The 21,281-nt window shown below is 38.7% G+C and overlaps 1 protein-coding gene across 1 annotated transcript in view; it reads left to right on the plus strand.

Annotated features, from left to right (window-relative positions):
- Window positions 1-21,281, plus strand: part of RASSF8 (Ras association domain family member 8) — a 40,323-nt gene that overhangs the window by 11,767 nt on the left and 7,275 nt on the right. Inside the window, exons 2-3 of the mRNA XM_026066935.1 lie at window positions 6,149-6,225; window positions 9,387-9,577. Of these exons, the coding sequence (XP_025922720.1) occupies window positions 9,475-9,577 (103 nt within the window). The 5' untranslated portion in view covers window positions 6,149-6,225; window positions 9,387-9,474. The remainder of the gene's footprint in view (window positions 1-6,148; window positions 6,226-9,386; window positions 9,578-21,281) is intronic.

Genomic DNA, 21,281 nt, shown 5'->3' on the forward strand with positions numbered 1-21,281 from the left:
AGGCTTGATTAAGTTGCAAAGCTGGATGCTTTCCAGGAGCTCTTAAAGCAGGTCGTGGTTTGTCCTGGGCCGCTCTCTAAAAAGGCACTAGAAGCCCTTAGAAGGAGACACATGCTGCCCCGGGGGGTGTGCAGTGCGCACCGAGAGTCCCTGGAGGCAAGTAAAATCGGGTTGATTAGCATGAAGAGCAGTAGGGTCACAACATGCCATCTTTTGATCCATTGTGCTTTGGAAGCAAATTAAGGAAGAATTTGGAAGGGGATAAGGAGGGTTAACCAGTAATTTGGAGTTTCTCTTCTATGTGAGTGTGTAAAGTGCTTATTGAAACTTGCAAATGAACCATAAAGTGGAAGTACAGTTCACTTGGCAATGTCTGGAAAAATATATGAGAAGCAAGAGAAAGGCAGAGATAAGAGCAGAAGGACTTCTCAATTGAAGATGAGTAGCTCATGTGTGATGTATTAGAGAAAGGGGAGAGCTACTTAACTCTATTCCAGGTTTTGGCAAGTCTGCTAACTCCAGAAAATTATCCTGATGCAATCCTCCTGGGCAAATGAGTAAATGGACAAGATGGGATTGCTGAGGGTGCAATGAGGAGGCAAATGCAGTGGTTAAGACACGAGATGAAGGCTTGTAGCTGCATGGCCTATAATGAAAAGTTGTATCTGAGAAAGAAGGTACAAAATGCAGACAGTATCTGAAGATATGGAGGGAATGGGCAAGTGGAAAGTGGTGCTTGGTTGCAAACTGTTGCAACAGAGAAGGAGGGTAGGAAGAGAGTGCAAGCTGCAAGAGCACTAAAACATCCTTTACAGCTATATTGAATATGAACTAACAGTTATCCATTTTCCATTGGTGCTGTAGGCTGGCTGTGAGTCTTATTTAGTTTTAATTTTTATTAGCATAGAATCATGTTCTTCCTGAACAGCTATTTGCTGGCTCATTCTATGAATGCTCTACGTGGTCTCTGTAAGACTGCTTCCCAAAGGAAAGTAAGTGCATATAGTGTTGTTACGCTTCCTGCCCTTCCCCAGTGAGTTTTGGACTATAAATCAGTTTCAGCCAAATTTAAAGAGGATTAGCAGTTTAAAAGGTATTGAGTTCATAACGGTTTCACTAAAGTTACCAGCTGAGTAGAGAAAGGAGACCCAAGTATACTTCCATCCGGGGGGAGTGGGGGGGTAATTACAGTTCCTTAGCCATTTAGAGACAGCATGGCTAGCTGGTCAGAGCAGTGCAGACGTAGCCTGGAGCTGGCTTAGCACTGCCACAGCACACGCTGCCAAACAGGTAGAAGGTGACGTCTGAGGGGGAATCCCTGTGTGCTTGTGTATGCAGCTTGGTTAGCAGCCTGAAAGAAGGACTAGGGGAATTAAGTCTATGCAGTTGGAGTATTTTAGTCTATAACCTATTGCTGTATATTATCACTATCTCAGATTTTGCTCAAATAAAAAGCATTATCCAAACTCACAGTGTCTAGAGATGGGAAATACTGAAGTGGTGCAGCTGAGGCCTATAAACAGAGAACAGAAGAAACAACAAAGTTTGTTCTTTTGGGTTTGAGGAAATAAGTAAGCACACCCAAGAGCAAATTTAGAAATGAGGTGGGTTTTTTTCCTCTTTTCTTACCTATATACTTGCCTAAACTGCTTAAAGGTGCCCTGTAGAAATAAGTTCTATTCTCTCTCTACCTTGTGGACTTTTCTCTTCTGGGTTTTCAGGAAATCCACTTGAAATTTCTTAGATATGTTTAATGAATAAGGTAATCTTTCTCTGAAGAAAGCTTTGAGACTATCATCTTTTTTTAAAAAAAGTATTATGTTGAGTTAGAAGTGCCTCACCTTATTTCTGTTTCAGAAATTGATTTTTATTTTTTAGTAGTTGTAAAGTACCATGGCTTTAAACCATGTATTTAATTGACTTTTAAAACTTCTAAGCCAAATCATTTTTAAATAGGCATTTCAATTGTAAATGTATTTTTTCTGTATTACTTCAATGAAAGTATTGAAGTGGAGAAATTAGCTCATTTGCATGCAACTTTCCCAAAGATGTAGTGGAAGAGGGTGTTGTGCTTTGGCCCATATTTTGAAGTGTGGGGAGTATAATGTGTTTGTATGATTCCCCCCCCCCCCAAGCTTCATGCATTTCAGCTTGCTATTAATAGAGTTGTAGTTGCTATTTTATCTAATGTTCTATATATTTGATATTAATGACAAACAAGTACTAACTGGGTGTTGGAAGATATTATTGTGGAAACCATATGCCTGTTGATGTCTATTTAGTGCCAATGACTTTAAGTTGTTCGTCACAGAACTGATACACAGCACAGTCTCTCCTTTGCTAATGTCCCTGGAAAAGGTATCTTCTGCCACAAAACAAAATGCATCCCAGTTGCTAACACTCAGGCTTTGCTGTGCTGCCACCAACAATCAAACCTTTCCTAGAACTGTGGTGAAAAATGAGGCTTTTCGTGATGAGCTGCTCAGCCCTTCACCTCTAGCAGGATTGTGATGATTCATGTTGATAATTTTGTTTGCTGGTAGCTGGAATAAAGAGTGACAATATGAGTTTGTTTCATGTAAAGCCACCTGCAGATGATAGTTTAGTCCTAATCCTGAAACAGATTCAAGGTTGTGACTTAAAGTAAATAATTCTGCTTGAACCTGACTCAGACTTGTATCAAAATAAATACCATTAATTTCAAGAGCTGAAAGCACTGTGCAAGGTATGGTTTTGATTTGCTGGTACATATCCTAAATTTAATGCTCTTAATTCAAGTTTTAGACTTGCTTTGAAATTATCTGACTGACCTCTGGTTAGTAGAGGCGAAGATCCTTGGGACTCTCTACCACCATCTCCTAAATGCTTTTTGTTTTGTGTACCTCAGATCTATATAGAGCTCAGATTCTATTTATATCTAATCTTCATGAAAGGAGACTATTAATTTTGAAGTTGTTGTTCCTGCTGAATTAATTCAAGTGTGAGAGTGTGAAACTTACTGTTAAAAATGCAATGTTATGTTCTTAACAGTGACCAAATGAGATTTTAATAAGCCATCTGCTTAATTAGCTCACCTGCTGCTTTGTTTTCTTTCAAACCATTCTGTGGTGATCCTAAAGTGTTCTGAAACACTGAGTTGTGCCAAGCCTCATTGCTTCAAAAATGAGTCAAGGTACAAGATGTTATAGAGGTTGGTGTTTTTGAAAGTATTACCAGTCTAACTATCAACATAATGCAGCAACAGTGGGTTAGAAGTTAGTTTTCTATGAAGGCATGCAATTTTTAGGTACAGTCTGTGGTCGTGAAGCTTTCTAGCTACCTCATCTCCCATACTGCAGCTCCCAGACTGGTAAATCGTGATTTGTGCTGCAGTTGAATTGTTGCTACACAGTGTCTCAGGTTTCTTCAGTTCATTACTTTTAGTCATGAGCCAGCTTAGTGAAGCTAACTGATGACAGTGGAAGAAGAGCACTGGTGCCCTGTTGATGAATTTGGGGATGATTTAGGTATCCTGTTGTGGCCTTCAACTTAATTGAATTATTCATTAATTGTCATGAGGGACAGTAAGGACTTGGCTCCATCAGGCTCCATCTCTTCCGTTGAGTAGGGAAGAAAGAAGAAAAGACAAATTGTGCTGAGGCCTCTGAGCAGACAGCAGTCAGCTCATTCTGGGTAACTGAAAAGGAAACCAAATTTACATATTGGCCAGATGGCTTAGAATGGCAGGCACAGCACAGTCAAGAGATGCAGGGACTGGGTTTAAGACACTGTGAGGGAAGATGGCACACTAAAGACAAACTTCTTGAAATCAGACATCAGACTGAGAATGGATTTTAAATATTGAAGTTATTAGTATAATTTTCAAGGCAAAGGGATTATTTTGCTTTAATTTACTAATTCACTTGATATTTGTCACCACTAAAATTGATCATTAAAAGAGATGACAAAAGGTGTATAAATCCTTCACCTCCTCTTATTCTCTCCCCCTGCCCTCCCTCAAAAAAACCCAAACACCCAAATTAATAGTAAATATTTCTAGCCTGTTCTCAAGAATACAAAGAGAAGACACTCTTCCAATTTGATTTTTCTGTGCTATAAAGATTGCATTTCTAGGAGAGATGGGGGATATTCTGTAAGTAGGGAGAATTTTTACTGTAGATTCCCCTACTTCAAAACAACATTTCTTTTCCTTGTTTTTCATCTTTGTTGTGCTGCTTAAGGAAAAACTCTGAAGTTTTCAACAGCTCCTGGACTAGCCAGTTGAGGCTTCTTGGATGCAAGTAAATTAGTAATTTACCTGGGAAACTGAATTTTGGACTTTGGGGGAGTTCTAGATTATCTGGAGACAAGATTTCTGTCAGTCATTGTTACAACCTCTTGTAATTAAGAGTTTGTGTGAACATGTATATTGGTGCTGTCTGGTCCTGTTACAGCTAGTGTATAGTGTGTGCGTGTCTTGGATAACATCTGCGGCATCTGAATTTGGACTTGTTTCATATAGACGCCATCTTTTTGCCAGTCCCATGTGAGGAAAATTCCTTGCTGCTTAAACTCCCTCTCAGCCTCCTTCCCAGCACTATTATCTTTGTGGTTGTGGGGTCTTCTGTTTGTTTGAAGCAGTGCTTATTATCTCTGAGCACTCCTCTGGCAGATCAACAGAATAACACTAATAGGAAATCACTTAGTCCCACTAAAAATGTGGATCCTACCTCTATATAAACATTTTTGTTTAAAAGAAAGTCCTGCATTCACAACAAATTTCGAAACCAGAATCTGCGCCTTTCTAATAAAAATTTGCATATGAGATGTTTATGCTTGATCTTTGACATGAACCTACCATTAAAGGTTTTTGCTGTTTGTTGATAGGAAGCAGAGTTTCTTCTGGGATATTTCCTCTTCATCAGTCCAACGGAGGAGGCTTTCTGGTAAATACTAGCTAGCTTGTTTCCAGTAGCCAGTTCTCCGTTTGGAAAATGTTACCTTATTACTCTACACAAGAATTCTTATGCCAGGGAAAGTCTGCCAAATGCATCCCTGGTCACCAAGGGTAATGTCATACCTTTCTAGATGTGTTTATAGGCCCTTTCAGGGTAGCTGAACTGGCTTCTTTGTGCTTGACTCATTTTTGCTGATTCAAACCTTGCTTTCACCTAACTATTCTTATTAACAGCTTCCAAGGAGCAACCTGCATAGAACAAGCTATCTATTTGTCCAGAGCTGGTGTCGTATCATAACGGGGGAAAGCAAGCAGGACAATTTGGGCCAGCGTGTAGAGGGTGAGAAACAGAAGAAAAAGTGGCAAACTCTAGACAATGTTTATTCATAGGTAATTGTAAATTAAGGCACGATCACTTTTAAATATACTGAACAGCATGCTACCTATTTAGTGGAGTGAACAGAAAAAAAATTACTGAAATATTTAGTAGAAATTCTGCAGTTGAGTTCAGTTGCAGCAGAATTTTAACCCTGATTTCAGATCCATGCAGCTTTCAGATGACATGGACCTTGTGAAGATTAGCAATGAGGTGAAATCAGTATCTTAATTTTAGCTCTCACGGTTTCCTCATGACTTAACACTTGCATCAAGTATCAAGGTTTTGCAAACATCTGCTTAGACTATCTTTCTGCTAAACACACACAAAATCCTCTGCACGTTTTATCAGTTCTGCCCATCTTCTGTGAAGCATCAGCCTTTTTGTAGTTTGTATACTAGCTGTGAAGAGGTGGCAAAATAGCAGCATATATGTATGCTGGAGTTTTCTTTACCCCCCCCCCCCCCAAAATGAACAAATGTCTGAAAGAGGAAGATCTGAGCCAAACAGGACAAAAGAAGGATTTAGGGAAATCTGCTTAATGCCTGGCAAGGGGTGTAAGTGAGGAGATTCCAGACAAGGTAGTCAAAAAGAGAAAGCATGTGAGAGAGAAGAGGATGTAGCTGAGCGGTGTCCAATTTCAGATTGGTGGTTCCTATCACAAATACCTGTCATTACAGAGCTCATCGCTGAGGAACTGGCAAAGAGGAGGGAAGCTGTGATCAGAGGCATGCTTCAGCTTGTGTACCTCTCTTCAATAAATTAGCTTTCCATTCCTATTCCCAATCTTTGCTAAAACGAGTTATGTGTAAGATGAACTATTTTTGAACTTACAGGATTGTGAAACCTCAAGTGGGCTTTCTTCCTCCACGCCTTTCCACTTGCTTCAAGAGGCATTTGTATGCTATTAGAGGTAAGGGTTATTTTGCCTTCTGTGTTTTGAAAGCATGGTGTACATTTTGGACAAAAACTTAAGAGTCAAAAATATATTTTGGGGCTGTCAAAATGGACCTCAGTGAAAAGGCAAATAAGACATTAATGGTATATGAATTAACTGTAAACAAATAAAGAACTGAATACATACAAAAGAAAAACAAATACTACTATAAAAAGTGGTATGGAGGTATAATCAGGAAGCAGAGACGCACACAAGGCCAAAAGGTTTTCCTCCTTTTTTCAGACTTTTCTGTAAACTTTTACTGTGTAGTCCTAGAAACTAAATTTATTCTAGATTATTTTTTATTTATTGTAAGTTAGCTTTGTTTAGAAACTATAATGTGACAGAGTGATTTCAGTGCACAGGTCATATGTTTCCAAAGTGTGCGAGTACTTCATTTTTAGTGACTGACAGATCTCTGAAAGCATACCACTAATGACTTTGGTGCACGCAGTCCTGTGAGTCCTGCGCATTAGTCTGTATTATCTTTCTGGTGGGAGCACAAACAACAGGCTGCTTTTATTGTTTCACTGCTGCTATTTATGCTATTAAAAATATTTGCCCTTAAAAAGGGGGGGGGCAGTATTTCCCCTGAACTCAAACTGTTTCAAAGAAACTGTTCAAATCATTTGCTGCTTTAGTGAATGTTGTTTTCAAAACTGGGAGTGTCAGCAAGTAATTCCTTATTAAATGGTGCCTCTTTTTATTTTTTTCTTAAAGAACATTAGGAAAACAGATGACCAAAACTGATCTGTGCTGAATGCAAAGCTGTTCATTATGTGTGCTGACTCTGGGGGAAAATGCACTTGCTGGCTTGCTAAATTGAAATAATAGTTTGGATGTTGACAGACAGAAAAACAATTAGAGCTGTCGGATTCTTTACTGACATGTGTGTTGTCACATGGAGAGACGACTTGTTTTGTGCCAGCAAATCTGAACTATTCAACTCTCAGCAAGATATCAAGTTAATTAATTAAGTTCCTTACAGTTGGGCTTGGAATGTGAGGTCTGTTTATTTGTGAAGACAACCTTTCCAGGAATAAACAGCAAAAGTGACTGATGGGGCCTTTTCTGTGTTTTCTCAGTCACTGTTATATTACAGGCTAACAAAAGACCACCTTCTGCTTAGTTTATTGGTACATTAAAATGGTCTTACCTGATTGAACAGTTTCTGTATTTGTACGCTGTTAATGCTTGTGGATAGTAGGTTTTTTGTTTTGCTTTGTTTTTTGAAGTGTGTAACTTTGCAGAAAAACATTTATTTAAAATATTGATCTCTGCGTTTTTCAAGTGCTTACTAATGTCTCGGAATATAATTCTGTACATGCTGGTACTCTTCAAAGCTATCACTTTTGTGAATTAATGATACAAGCATATTTTTGAAATCTGGTTTTACTAGTACATTTGGATTTGAATATTCTTTTTCTTTTGTTTTCTGAGTGGGTACTTCTGGGTGTATGCTGGACTGACTACAGCAGAATTGCGTAGTGCTTGTCCATTAAAGTTTGTCCTGTCAGTTTGGCTCTGGCTCTAACAGTGTTTGGGGGGTGTTGTTACTGAATGTCACAACTTTTCTGATGAGGATCAGTATGTCTTCTGGACCATGTGTTGACATTTGTCAGTTGTTAAACTAAGTATTTGGTTGCAGAAGGGGAATAATCTTTCTATTGTAGCTCTAGGGCTGGACTAATGTCTCTCTTTAATACAGAAAGAAATGTTTGCTTCATAAGGAGAAGCAGTTCTGATAACAGATTGTAAAACATGGATTATACTAAGTATTTACTTCCTAAGTTTTTCCTGCCTCCAGGTGCAGTTCTGTTAAATCCATCAGCATGATCAGATTCCATTTTTTTGTGTAACCCAAGCCTGTTTGCCTTTACTGATCTTCTCTAAACAACTTTCAGATTTCTTTCTCTGTTCTGTGTTGTCTATTTTCCTGTTACTTAACTCTTCAAAAGTATTTTCTTTAGTTTTGTCATCGTATCCATGGGGGATTACCTGAATACGTGAGCTTCTTTCAATATATTATGGTATATGTTTTCTTCTATCTGGTTAAATAATCTAACTATCTTGTAAGCTTTCTAGAAGGCAAGAAAAAAAAATCACCAGTATTGAATTTCTTTTAAAAGTAGACAATGCTGCCTTGGAGTTATTATTTTGAAATTTGTGAAATCAGCCTCTCTGGAGTTCCAGCTAGAAATTAGCTTGTGTGGGACATGATCCAGGTGGATCTGTATATGCAGAAGAAAAGCAGTTCCTAGTAAAGCTGAGCCTGTAGCAAACCCACTTGTGTTCAGATATGCAGTTAACTCGAAGTTAACACTTGACAAACCTTCATTGATGTGACTTTATCATTATTTCAGTGAAGTAGAGCCATGTTAATAAGCAAGAATTGTATAGACTAGGCAGTGTGGCTTTTTTGATTTAATACCATAGTGTGCATGGAAAAAAACAAGGATAATATTTTAGCCAAAGTCTGTTTATTTACAGAACTGGCACAGTGTTTTCAGGGGCTGAAGCACCTCAGCAGCATTTTCCCCAATGCACCTCTTTCCTCTAGAGAAAGACAGAAACAATCTCTGTGCCAGACTGATTTCCTTTCAGGACTTTCCAGCAGTGGTACTAAATGCATTGGTTTGCCTCTACTAGGAACCTTCAACTATTTTTGTATGGAGAGCAAGGTTAGACTCCAGGATGGCTATACTTAAGAATGTCTCCCCCTTGTTTTGCCACACCATCATCTACCACCACCACTAGGGATTATTGGACGAACATTGAAAGTGTCTTTATAATCAGTCCCATGAGACATCCAGGCAATATATAAAGGAAGGGGAGCACTTCTTACTGGAACTGTAATGGTTTTATTCTGGAATTGTTTACTTAATACTGTTTCTTTTGATGCTATCTTTGTAATCACTTTTTATATTTTAGGAAATAAAATTAATGAAACTTCTAGTATATCTAAAAGAACAGAATGTGTAGGTATGGCCAAAGCATGGGGCTATTTGATTCCTGTTACTATTTTTAAGGAAATGAGACTGTGTCTTTTTTCTTTCCAATAGATGTTAATTTAAATTTGTTTACCTTTTAAATTGGAAATGCCTCACAATAAACATCAGGGTTTTCCTCTCTTCTAGCTGCTGAGTCTGCTGCATTGTCTCTGGTGTAGCTACAAGTATGACTTGACTGACTTGCATTCATGGCTCTCGGATGATCTGGTGAACCATGGAGCTCAAAGTATGGGTGGATGGAGTCCAGAGAATTGTTTGTGGGGTTACTGAAGTCACAACATGCCAGGAGGTTGTTATAGCTCTTGCTCAGGCTATTGGTAAGTAACTCTATTACTTGGATTCCTGGGAATGAGGTGAAGCCTTTTTTTTTTTTTTTTTTTTTTTAATGAAGTTAAATTGAGGAGAGGTGGCGTTGCACTTAAATATTAGAACATGAATGTATAAAGCACAGTGGGATAACCTTGCAGTCTCTTAGAATGCAATGTAAGCTTGCAGCTTTTTTTTTTTTAAACCTGCTTACAGATAAGAAAAAAAAAAGATCACTTTGAAATCTGTAAACTTTCATTCAGTACAAGTTTATTCTCTATAATAACAATATGCTGCTGTTTGTCATTGTAAATGCAGCCTGGGCTAAAGACAGTGCTAAGCTATCAATGTTTTGAGTACCGAGACAATATTAAAGCAGTGCAAAACAACTGGTTAGCTTACACAAGCTAGTGACATTAACTGAAATTATACACACTGTAAGTATCCCTAACTGTATTGGGAAGAGTACAGATCAACAAAATAGGTCCTTCAGGTTCTCTTCTTACTCTTATACGCCACCTGACTCAGTAAATAAAAGGGTATCTTGGTCTGTTCAGTGTTAGCTCTTTGCTGAACAGTTTATGCACACAGAAATATCTTTCAGGCTCCAGTACAAGAAAGTACATTCCTTTAGTCTTGTCAGATCTTTCTCAGTGGTTAAGGGCATCCTGAATAAGAATTTCACCTCTTCTGTGTTTCCTATGCTGAATTTTATTTTCTGCTAAAATTTTATAATTGGGTTTACATACTGTTTAAATTTAGACACTAGAACTGCATCTTATGTAAATTTCAATCCATAATTTAAGGGCTAGCTTTCACATTTTTCACTATTCCAAAGACTTTGCAAGACTGTGTTAGTGCAGTCCTACTCAATTGCAAAATCATTTATTTTTATAATTAAAAAACAGAGCCATAAATGTTAACTAGATATTCCACCTATAATCATGGTCACAATTTGTCTGAATTTCTGTAGGTTTATTTAGTTAAATGTACTCCTGAACACCATTTTCATATACTTTCAGTAGAAAAAGAAGCAGAAGAAGCAGTAGAAATCTTACGCTTTTTTATTTTGTATCATAAGGGAATTGAACATAATGCTAACTTGTGTATGCTCTATCTGTATGCATCAAATACCTTTAAAATGTCCTTCAAAAAGTGTAGAAAGTCAGTACGTCTCTAAAATGTGGATTCAATAGTTAACTGTTAAGTGTGCTTCTACTGTTTGCGTTAGTGGCAGCTTTTTATTTAATGCTAATTGGTTTATGAATTGYTTCCATCCATATCTCATTTTCTGCCTATAGGCTTTTTAGACACCTGGTAGCCAACACTCTTAAAGTTTATTGTAAAGTACTTTTAAAAACAAGTTTACTATGCCAAGATACAAAGTCAGAGACTTTTGCCAACCCACAATATTGTGCATTGATAGTAGGCATCAGTGTAATTACAGGAAAAATAAACGTAGTGCTGTTCACCATGGCATACTAACAGTAAAATCCTGAAGAAGAAAAATGAAGTAAAAACATACTACAGAACGCAGGACAAAGGTTGTATTTTACCACTCTATTTTGTTAATCTTAAAAGCTTTCAGCTTTCATCTTGCAATCATGGTAATGCTACTAAAATTCTTGTTGTGTCAGAAACAGCCGAGTTCAAAGACGTCTTATAAACAGAGTACCTCTGGGTGTGTGATCAGCATGCAATTTCTATTCACTTTGCTATTAAATGCACTACTTAAAAGAAACATAAGAGGCAAAAAAAAGGGGGGAAGTAAAGCTATCAATCTCAACCAAAAATGAATTAAGGAATTAAGTGAAGCACTTGTCAAGAACTATTTCCATTTTGGTTTACAGTTCCAAATCAACAGATAGTCCTAAGCAATGAACTCAGCATTCAAGATCCACATAAAGTATTTTGTAGAAGTATTTATACAGTTCAACAGCCACACTTGGAGTTCAGTACCAGCCTAAAACAAAGCTATTCTCATCTGAGACCATTACTTCTATTCAGGCTATTTTTGACACTAATTAATCCCTTCTAATGCAAGGGAACATAGTTGTGGCTGTCCAGGTGTTGTTAATTCATGAACGAAAGGGGGAACAAGCAGAACCTTTCAGAACACAGGCATCCTTATAACTAACTGCTATTTTTGATGTGCCACCATTTACAAGGAGGAAGCGAGTTGCTTTGATTGTTAACAAAGAACAGCTCAGTGGCAGTACGCTGCTTCTTGTTTTGCATGTTGTCCATAAGCTTTCTGAAAGAGAATTTGTTTCATGTTTATACAGAACTTAGCAGAACTGAGTCCTTCCTCATTCATGCAAGTCTTATCATTTTAAAAATCAAATTGTTACAGTTGTATTCATGTCATGTGTCCCATATCAGCAATCAAACATTCATTAAACCATACTATATTTTTCCAAGTTGTATAATGCATTTAATCTTATGCAGATCTATGAAATATTTGCAGGTAAGAAAGTTAGATGAGCAGTTAAGCAGTCAATACAAGGAGCTGCCGAAGCACAGCTTCAAGTACTGTGCTGACGTTCACATGGGGTTATGTGCCTTGTTAGAGGACCCCTTAACTTCTTAAAACAGTTTTTTGTTGTTTTTATGACATACCAGTGTAACACATTAGACTAATTTTATCTTTTGGATACTTCTATTGTATCAATAAGAATAGTATGAAAATTATTCAGACAGCCCAAACAAGCACCGCGCTGTACTACACCATTTGCTCTGCAGACAGCAGCAATTCAGGGGCCGAAAAGCAGCACAGGGCCTCTCCACCCCATTCCCAGGCAAGCTGTCTTTTGTTAATATTCTGTGTTGATCCACTAAATCTGATGTGCACCATATAATATTACTATCTCAAAACAATCAACAAGAATTCATATCTGTTGTGTGAGGCAGTGCATTACAAGCTGCATCAGAAGTACATATATGTTTACGCACATAAAGCACACTGCATCTGCACCAAGGGTCATTGTTAAGACTGAACAGGTCAAGTTTAAGCCTAAGGCTAGCTAAGCATACAAACTTACCACACTTTCTATTAATGCAGGAATGTCTTCAGAACAACCTTTTATTTAAAAGTAAGAAAGAGATCAAAAAGGACTGCAGAACTTGGATGATCCCATAGCCTGCAGCTAAGCTGGCAAGAGCCCATGTGGGTTTGAATCTGGCTCTTTCTAACACCCATAGGTGCAACTTTTTCAATGAGACTTTAAAGAGTTAACTACAATCAGTGTCCTGCATCAGCTACTGCTCTTCTGTGCAGCCAAACACCCAGCTCTGGACCTGAATGCCCATGTCACATGCCCACCCGATGTAGTCTTAGTTTGGGACTGACCTAGCAATGAGAATTTCAATACAGATTCCATTACAATTAACTGTGATAACAATTTAATTTAGACTTTTTTTTTTTAGACTCTCAAGAGGTGGACTTTTAAATTACACTCCACAAAGGTAGTAGGACACACATAACTATTATTCACTTTAAAACTAGTATTCACTTTTATATTCACTCAATATGCATTTCCAGTTGCAACAGTCACATATGCAACTATTTTTGCTGCTAAAACCAAAATGACAGTTCAAAAGGAAAGTAGCAGTAGTAAGGCTTCTCATGCAACACCTTTGACAGGACTCAAACTCGAGAGATCATCAATACTGTTTTTCAAGACAGAAATGACTCATCTCTGTCCTCCCTCCAAAAGACTGCATTAGCCTATACATGCAAAGCATTTCAGGGACAAGACTGCATCTGTTGTATGCACAAAGCACAATACACCACGTACAACACACATCTTTGCCTTAACTTTCCAGTCAGGCTACAGAAGTTTACTTTAAGCATCATGTGAGACCTATCCTCTCATTAAGCATCTCCCATGCTTCATGGCCAGGACTACAGCAGCAACCCAGTGCAAGCAGGTGAGGCTTTGCCCTGATCCCAAGTTATTCCTGAAAAAGGTGGTGAGATGAGCAGTCTTAAATACTCAGGTGTCTCTCTTCCCTAGGGAAAGGGCTTGGGGGGAAGGGAGAGGGCAAAAGCAGGCCTCTGTCACCAGACCTCATGCAGCCTTGCTCCTGGCCTTTCCTCTTTCCCCAAGACCCCCAGGACACACTAGGTCCTCAAGGAGTTGCTCTCCGGCAGGCATGCTTCTAGCTCCCATTTTTCCCCAAGGACCCTGTCACCTGCTGTCCAGTAGGCCCTGTGCCAAAGACCTTCTCTGCAAGGTGGCACACGGACAGAGTCTGAAAAGCATGCAGCTTCTGTTAGGTATTATCTTATACTAAGGTTTTAAAACTGCCACACTAAAAAGCAAGCCAAGCTAGTCTAGCTCTCTAGCTAAATCTGAATTAGCAGCCCAAACTCAGAACAAGGCACAGGAAGAATATGCATACTATTATCTGTCTGTGCCCAGGTATCCATAGTGATAAACCCAGGTATGCCAACCACATGCTCAGTCTGAGCCCCTGACTGATCACAGCTCTGGGGGGCAGTGACACATGCACCCCCTCCCAAGCCCGGACACAGCTTTCTGACCAACTTCATCTCCCATAGATGGCCTTCCAACCCTAGGCGACAGGACGGTGTCTTCCTTAGCAACGCAATACCAAGAAGGAAAGTAATGCATGGATAAAATCTTATAGTAAGAACTCTGAACAAGTGAAACGGTTCAGAGAAAATAGTTTGGTTACCAAAGCAGCAACAGCATTTGGTCCTGAATCTTTAACAGCACCGATGGAAAAGTAACTGCTGGCAATTTTAATAAACCCATTATGATTTGAACTCAATCCCTCTGAAATACGAAGCTGACATTCCATTCATTCTGTGATACTTAAGTTAAAACACCCATATCAATTAAAAAATATATCATTCTAGCTACTTGAGAACTCATTAAATGACAAGAACGATTAGAAGATTAAAAAAAGCCTTTAAAATAGAGGTTAGAGAGAGCATATTACTCAGATTTATTAACTCAGGACACTTTGTAACTATGCAAAACAATGAAAATCGGAATAGTGGTCCAGTCCTAGGAAAACACATCCACAGAAATATACATGCTCACATCTACTGACAGTGAGGGAGATCTACTTAGTTCACTTGGTCTGGCTGTGCTCACAAATGTGTTTATAAGTCTTTATCAGGACTGAAGTCTTGGTTTATTACTATTATCTTTTCTCTTAAACAAAAGCATATAAAGAATTTATCACAATCTGGCAAAACAATGCTCCTAAAATCATTTCCTCCTTTCAACTGCCGTTCAAAGCACCCCAAAGTAATGCACTTATTTTAGTGTAGCACACGATAGACCAGTTTCCTAGAGAGGTAAAGCAGTGCAGAGGAGAGCCAGGGAAGTAGTTTGGCCAAGGTCAGACAGCAGGACATGGCAAAGCAGATAAACCAACCCCCTTCCCAGCTGCACGTGCCACTGCTGCACTAGACATACCACATCATTAAAGGTGGCAACAAATCCTCCCACCCAACCACCGTGCCTTTCAGCAGCGTTACTGTGACTATACTCCTGAACCGTAAAGTCTGCATGATCACACCAGAGGATCACCACAGCATGCAGCTTTCTTGTACTTCCTATAATCCCTATTAATGCTGCTATTTGAAGCAGGAGAGAATGAATCCATGACAAATTCTGGGGTCAAAAATAGCACACCCAGATTTTAAATGAAATTTAGCAGTAAACTACATGATTAAATCAATGTTTAAGCAACACTGGCTTTTGTTTGAGAACTCCAGCTTGTACACAACTATCCTTCTCTTTTTCTAATCCTCTTCAGAGGCAGCACTATGATTCAGTTCAATGTTAAGATTCTTTCTCTCTTGGAGTATTTCACAGCCAGCTCTGGCACTTGCTTTAGCAGAAATTATTTGGAGGAGGGGAGGAGAGCATTGAAATGATGTGATTTTTCCAGATACAGCTGTGGCTGAGCCTTATTATGCTGTAACACATGCTTGAAACAGCATGAACAAATCTTTATTTTTATAAATCTACCTGTTTAGAGGAAAAATACTCAACAGCAATAAAGAACTGATGGCTGCATTTGCTTAATTTTAAAGAGATAGCTGTACTTCTTGTTCAGTGAGTCCATATTTTCCTGATATTGTGGTATAGTCAGACAGCCCTAATCCACAGCACTATTTAATGAAATTCTGCTGTTTTAATTATTTACCATTGGAAATTATGATGAGAGCAGAAAACAAAAAAGGACTTTGCTGAGAAATTCAAGCTTAAATTCTGTACACTACAATATTCTCTCTTGGGAAACACACATGCCATTCTGGCTTCAGAGGATCCCCTCTAGTCTCCAGAGAGGAAGGAAATCCCAAGAAATGCAGTGCAAGTTCTCACTGGGGGTAGAACTGGGAGGAAATCACTTCTGAAGAAAGAGGACAAGTGTATTTGTTTCTGTGCTAATCATATTTCTCTGGAGGATTTTTCCTTTAGATTTGAATGGAAAATATCTAGCAAAAGTCACAGTTACTAAAAATAACCTGAAAATAATAATAATAAAAAAATCTTTCACACAGCCACATTTGCCTAATCTGTCAGCTAACACAATTAGCACATGTTCTTTAGGTTGGCATCTGTTTTTTTCCCAATATTACAATGATTTTTTCCTTGAAAGGAATCTTCATGTTCTTTGGACTCTAAGTCCATACAGTACTTTGCAAAGCAGAACCCTGACCCRATTTGCTTACCATCTCATAATACATACAACAGGTGAAAAATATCAATTTTCACTTGTTTTTCAGCTGCCCAGTTTAAGAGGAGGAATCAAAATGAGCAAGCAACCTTTGCAAGAAGCTGTTCCAGCATAATTTTCACAAAATGCATGGGAAAGCTAGCAAAAGCAGACAAACATGCAGAATTTGCTGTCAGATACATATTTTTAAAGTAGACAACGATGAATGTGATAAAAAGCTAGCTCGTCTCTCCTGGCAAGAGTGCTTTTAAAAAAAGATTCATGGTTCTCCATTTAAGCTGTGTGCTGTGGTTTATTTTTACATTTTGGTGAGGGCTTAGTTTCTCATCCTGAAAAGATCATTTCTCTGACTTGTATTATAAGGTCAAGTCTTCCTGTTACTTTGTAATTTGCAAGCAGTTTGAGTTAAAAAAAGAAATAAACAGTACTGGATAAAACTCATAAAAGGTAATATTAAGTGTTCTAAGATCCCAGTGTGAGGTGATTTCATTCTCTGGAAACTTGCAGCTTGATAGTTTTATGTCTTACTTGAACAGAATTCCAGAGACCCTCCCCTCCAGCTAAGGCATTTCTAACTCCTCCTAACTCAGAGACACCATCAATTATAGCATCCAAATTTACATCTATTTGCTAGTATTTTCTCCCTCATTCATTAAAATATATACATATATTTTTAAAAATTAGCTTTACTGGGATTGCCAAAAGATTTTTTTAAGAATGAAGAYTGAAATTCAACTCAAACCCTTCAGCTTCAAGCAAAATAGAAATTAAAAACTAATTTGAACAGAAACTTGAAGGAGAATCATTTACTATTTCTAAATGATCAAGAGATGAAGAGACAGGCAGTGGGGGAAGGAGATTATAATGCAAGAACAGGTAACAGATGATAACCATCAGGAGTAAAGACTCCAAGGGGAAGAAAAAAAAAAAAAAAAGATGTGCAGTCCTTTCCACTGAAGGAGCAATAGCAACGGACATCAATTTGTAAGGAACAGGTCAGGGAGCACCATATAGGCAAGATAAGTGACAGAACTCCTACTAATTGCTAAAGGATTAGGCTGCACTTTGGTTATGGGACCGAATCTGGTGTAAGTGGTCATAGCCTAGCACGACTTGCTATTTTTGACTAAAATAACCCCAGAATATAAGTCCATGTCTTGCATGCCAAAAAGCTCTCTTCAGAACACAAAAGTATTATGTTATTACTGACTTTCCATGACATGAGGGGAGGGTTGGGAACCAAGAGAGATGGAAACCTTTTCATTGCCCTTATCACAGTGGGAGACCAGGAGACAGGGCTCTGCATTTGATCAAGTGACAGGAAAGGAAATTTCTTGAAATACGAGCAACTCCATTCAAACCTAAGGGGGCAGGGGGAAAGCTTTCTTACCATGTAGGTGGTTGAACACTGGAGCAGGTTGCCCAGAGAGGTTGTGGAGTCTCCACCCTTGGAGATATTCAAAACCCGACTGCACATAGTCCTGGGCAATCTGCTTCTAGGTGGTCCTGCTTGAACATGGGGGGCTGGACTAGACAATCTCCAGAGGCCCCTTCCAACCTCAACCATTCTGTGAGTCTGTGCCAGACTTCGATTTCTGCATTTTTGAAATACATTGTAAGGCATTATTTTTCATACCTCTAGGATAGAGGCAGCTTCTGTTTGTCCATGAGAAGCTTCTTGAACTATGGATGTCTTAAAAGGGAACTGACAAGTACTTTCTTCAGTGGATATGGCTGTAACATCAGTTAATTTGCAGAAACACCTAATGTTGCTTTTCAACACAAATAACATACCTGTTGCAGCCCATATTTCAGGTTTTTCAGTGAAGAAGGCTGTGTGTTTTTATTATTATTTTTAAATCAAGGACCTAGCAATAAATTATCAGACATGAGAAAACAAAAGGAGCATCTGAAGAACTTTGCAGACAGGCCAGCAGACAGACAGTCCTGCTAAGCTATGTGACTTCTGAAGAAGCCAGACTGCAAAGTGGAAAACATAAAGTCACAGCCAACCAAGGAGGAAGCCAACAAAGACTGGCTGCTTTCCACCACCAAATGTCAGGTGAGAGCTGAAGGAATACATTTTAATAGCTTCCCATTCAAATTCAAGTGACAATAATTCCTGGTAAGCTAGTACATACGGCCAAATCAAAGGAGCAGACATATGGTTGCTTTTCTGATGAATGGCTTGACAAAAGGGTTGGAAGAGACCTCTTTGCTAAAGACAAGAGTCATTAATATTGGTATTTAACATTGTCCTAGCAGCTCCAGTGAGAAACTGGGGCCCAATTATTCCAGATATTTTCTAGCGAGGATATTTGCCTCAGAAAAGAGCATCCAAAGGTATATGGCCTTAGATTATTTTAATTTGGCTTAATTTTGACTGATGGAATCTTTTCAGATCTCAGTCTAATAACTGAGGATACAGAAAAGACAAAGAAGGGAAATAACATGGGAGAACGTGGGAGCGTTGTCTAGACCTGGGAGTTGGACATTTTGATTTTGGGGGAGGAGGCAAAGGAAACAGGATGGGAGAGAGAACAGAAGGGAGGTAAAGAACAGAAGTCTACCACAAACAACTGATTTATACGTAACGCTTCTTAATCATCACTAGCAAATAATCACACTGGCATAATAGTGTCTAAAAAGCCTATAGGCAGAAAATGAGATATGGATGGAAGCAATTCATAAACCAATTAGCATTAAATAAAAAGCTGCCACTAACGCAAACAGTAGAAGCACACTTAACAGTTAACTATTGAATCCACATTTTAGAGACGTACTGACTTTCTACACTTTTTGAAGGACATTTTAAAGGTATTTGATGCATACAGATAGAGCATACACAAGTTAGCATTATGTTCAATTCCCTTATGATACAAAATAAAAAAGCGTAAGATTTCTACTGCTTCTTCTGCTTCTTTTTCTACTGAAAGTATATGAAAATGGTGTTCAGGAGTACATTTAACTAAATAAACCTACAGAAATTCAGACAAATTGATAGAATTTTTTCCAGTGCTTACCTCAAGTCATTTATAAGGTACTAAGGATTTGGATTGTTTTTTCTCATGCCACTTCCTTGTTTTGCCAACTACTATCAGTCAAATCTTGATGTTCTCTTTGAACTTTCACTCCTAACCTGGAAGTGAACACAGGCTTTTTTTGTTGTTCTCTTATTTGGCCAGCTAACTATTGCTAGTATGACCCATCAGCCAAAGTAGCCTGTTTTCTGGTTAGTGCCTGTCAAGCTGATTTTTCTTGTTCTTTTAGCATTATGAGCTAATTGTGAGATGTGAGACCAGAGGAAACATTTCTGCTGCAGTAGCTATATCCCGGGGAGCTCTTTCTAAGTCCGGTCTGACAACATCAGATTGGGGGCCACAGAGTTGTGTTAATTGCCACCATGGAACTTGTCTCGTAGCAGTTCCAGGTGGGGCGTCTGTGCGAGTGTTGTGGTTGGAGGCCGGAGGCAGATCTCCAGCCTCAGATTAGGATAGTTTAGTTCCTTTGGGAAAAGTGCAGTTGGTTGGGCAGGTGGAGAAAGGAGAGAAAATGTTATATAGGTAGCCACTGATAATTACATCTATTTCTCCCCACCGCCCAGTTGCATAAATGGCTAGCTTTTTAAGCACCTGTGATGAAACAAATTCTCATTTAAATGATAATCTATCATGGGAGTCTGTGTGTACATAGATAGTATTAAAATAGCTAACTTTTTTTTAAGGTTAATGGTAATTGTAGAGCTGTTTGGAAATCCACTGGGATAGCACCCTTTAAAAGCAGTTAGTCTTTCACATCTTTCTGTAAACAATGCTGCAGCTTTTAAGTGAAGGCACTTTTATGATAAAGGAAATGGACTTTCTCCTGCATTTGGTGAATTCTTTATCTCAGAGTAGTAGGAGTGTTTAGAAATAATGAAACAACTGGTGAAAACCTCAAATGCTGTCTTTCTGTAGCAGTCAAAGCATTCTATAAGGAGTGTCAGAGAAAAAGGACCCTTAAGCTCAATTACACGTGTTTGGCAGCAGAATTTAATCCTTAGATGCAAGTTACACCTCTCCCTATTCTTAAAAGTAAACCATATTGCATTGTACAGTTAGCTGTTTATATAGAGCTCAGAAAACACCACAACAGTCATTAAAGGATTCGAGATACCCAGCATCTTCCTGAATCCTGTATATCCCACAAGGAACTGCTGAGCTACTGTTACGGATTAATAGTCTGTGCAGGGAGCCAAAGTCAGTGCTGCTACTTCTGGCAGCCTCTCCTGGTCCCTTCTGCGTGCTCTGAGCTGTGAAGTTTTGTCACATCAGCAATGTTGCCGTCGGTCATGTGAGCTGACATAATGCTGATAGGGGCTTTGAGTCAGCTTTCTCCCGTTTCTCAGCTAACTGGGGAGGAGTATGATGGGGAATTAAGTCTCTGTCTATCATTAACAGTTGTCTCTGATCAATGATACAGTTTAGAAGCAAATACATAAACAGTAATATTTGAGTTTTCTTTGTGGGTATAAAAACTGCATGAAACTATCTATTCTTGCTTTCTTCCTCTGGATATCTGTAGAACACTCTACCTCTGCCGTGATGCTGCTAGGAATCAGCATCACGAGGTCACTTAAGTGACTTCAGACCTGGAAAAAGGCTTGGAGGGCTGCAGCTGCACTTGCATGTTCCATGTAAATGCAGTACTCGCTTGTTCATTTACTTTTGTGTGCTGAGAAAATTTTCCTGACATAATTTATAATCAAAATAAGTAATATGTAAATAAGTCCCCAAAATAAGTAAACTTGGCTCAATATGCACAAAGGCACGTGGTGCTTTAACCCGAGGAAAATGTGCTAAGAATATTACCTAGCTGTTCTCGTCAGTTGTTAGGGAGTGCCTTTCTTGCTAAAAGGCTGTGTCCGCAAACAGTGTGCATGGACGAACATCTCTAAGATGAGTTTTCAGCGCAGCGCACGTACGGATCCTGCGCGCGCTGCTTTTTTCTCCC

Source organism: Apteryx rowi, unplaced genomic scaffold (genome assembly GCF_003343035.1).
Source record: "Apteryx rowi isolate R43461 unplaced genomic scaffold, aptRow1 scaffold_25, whole genome shotgun sequence".
NCBI classification, from domain to species: domain Eukaryota; kingdom Metazoa; phylum Chordata; class Aves; order Apterygiformes; family Apterygidae; genus Apteryx; species Apteryx rowi.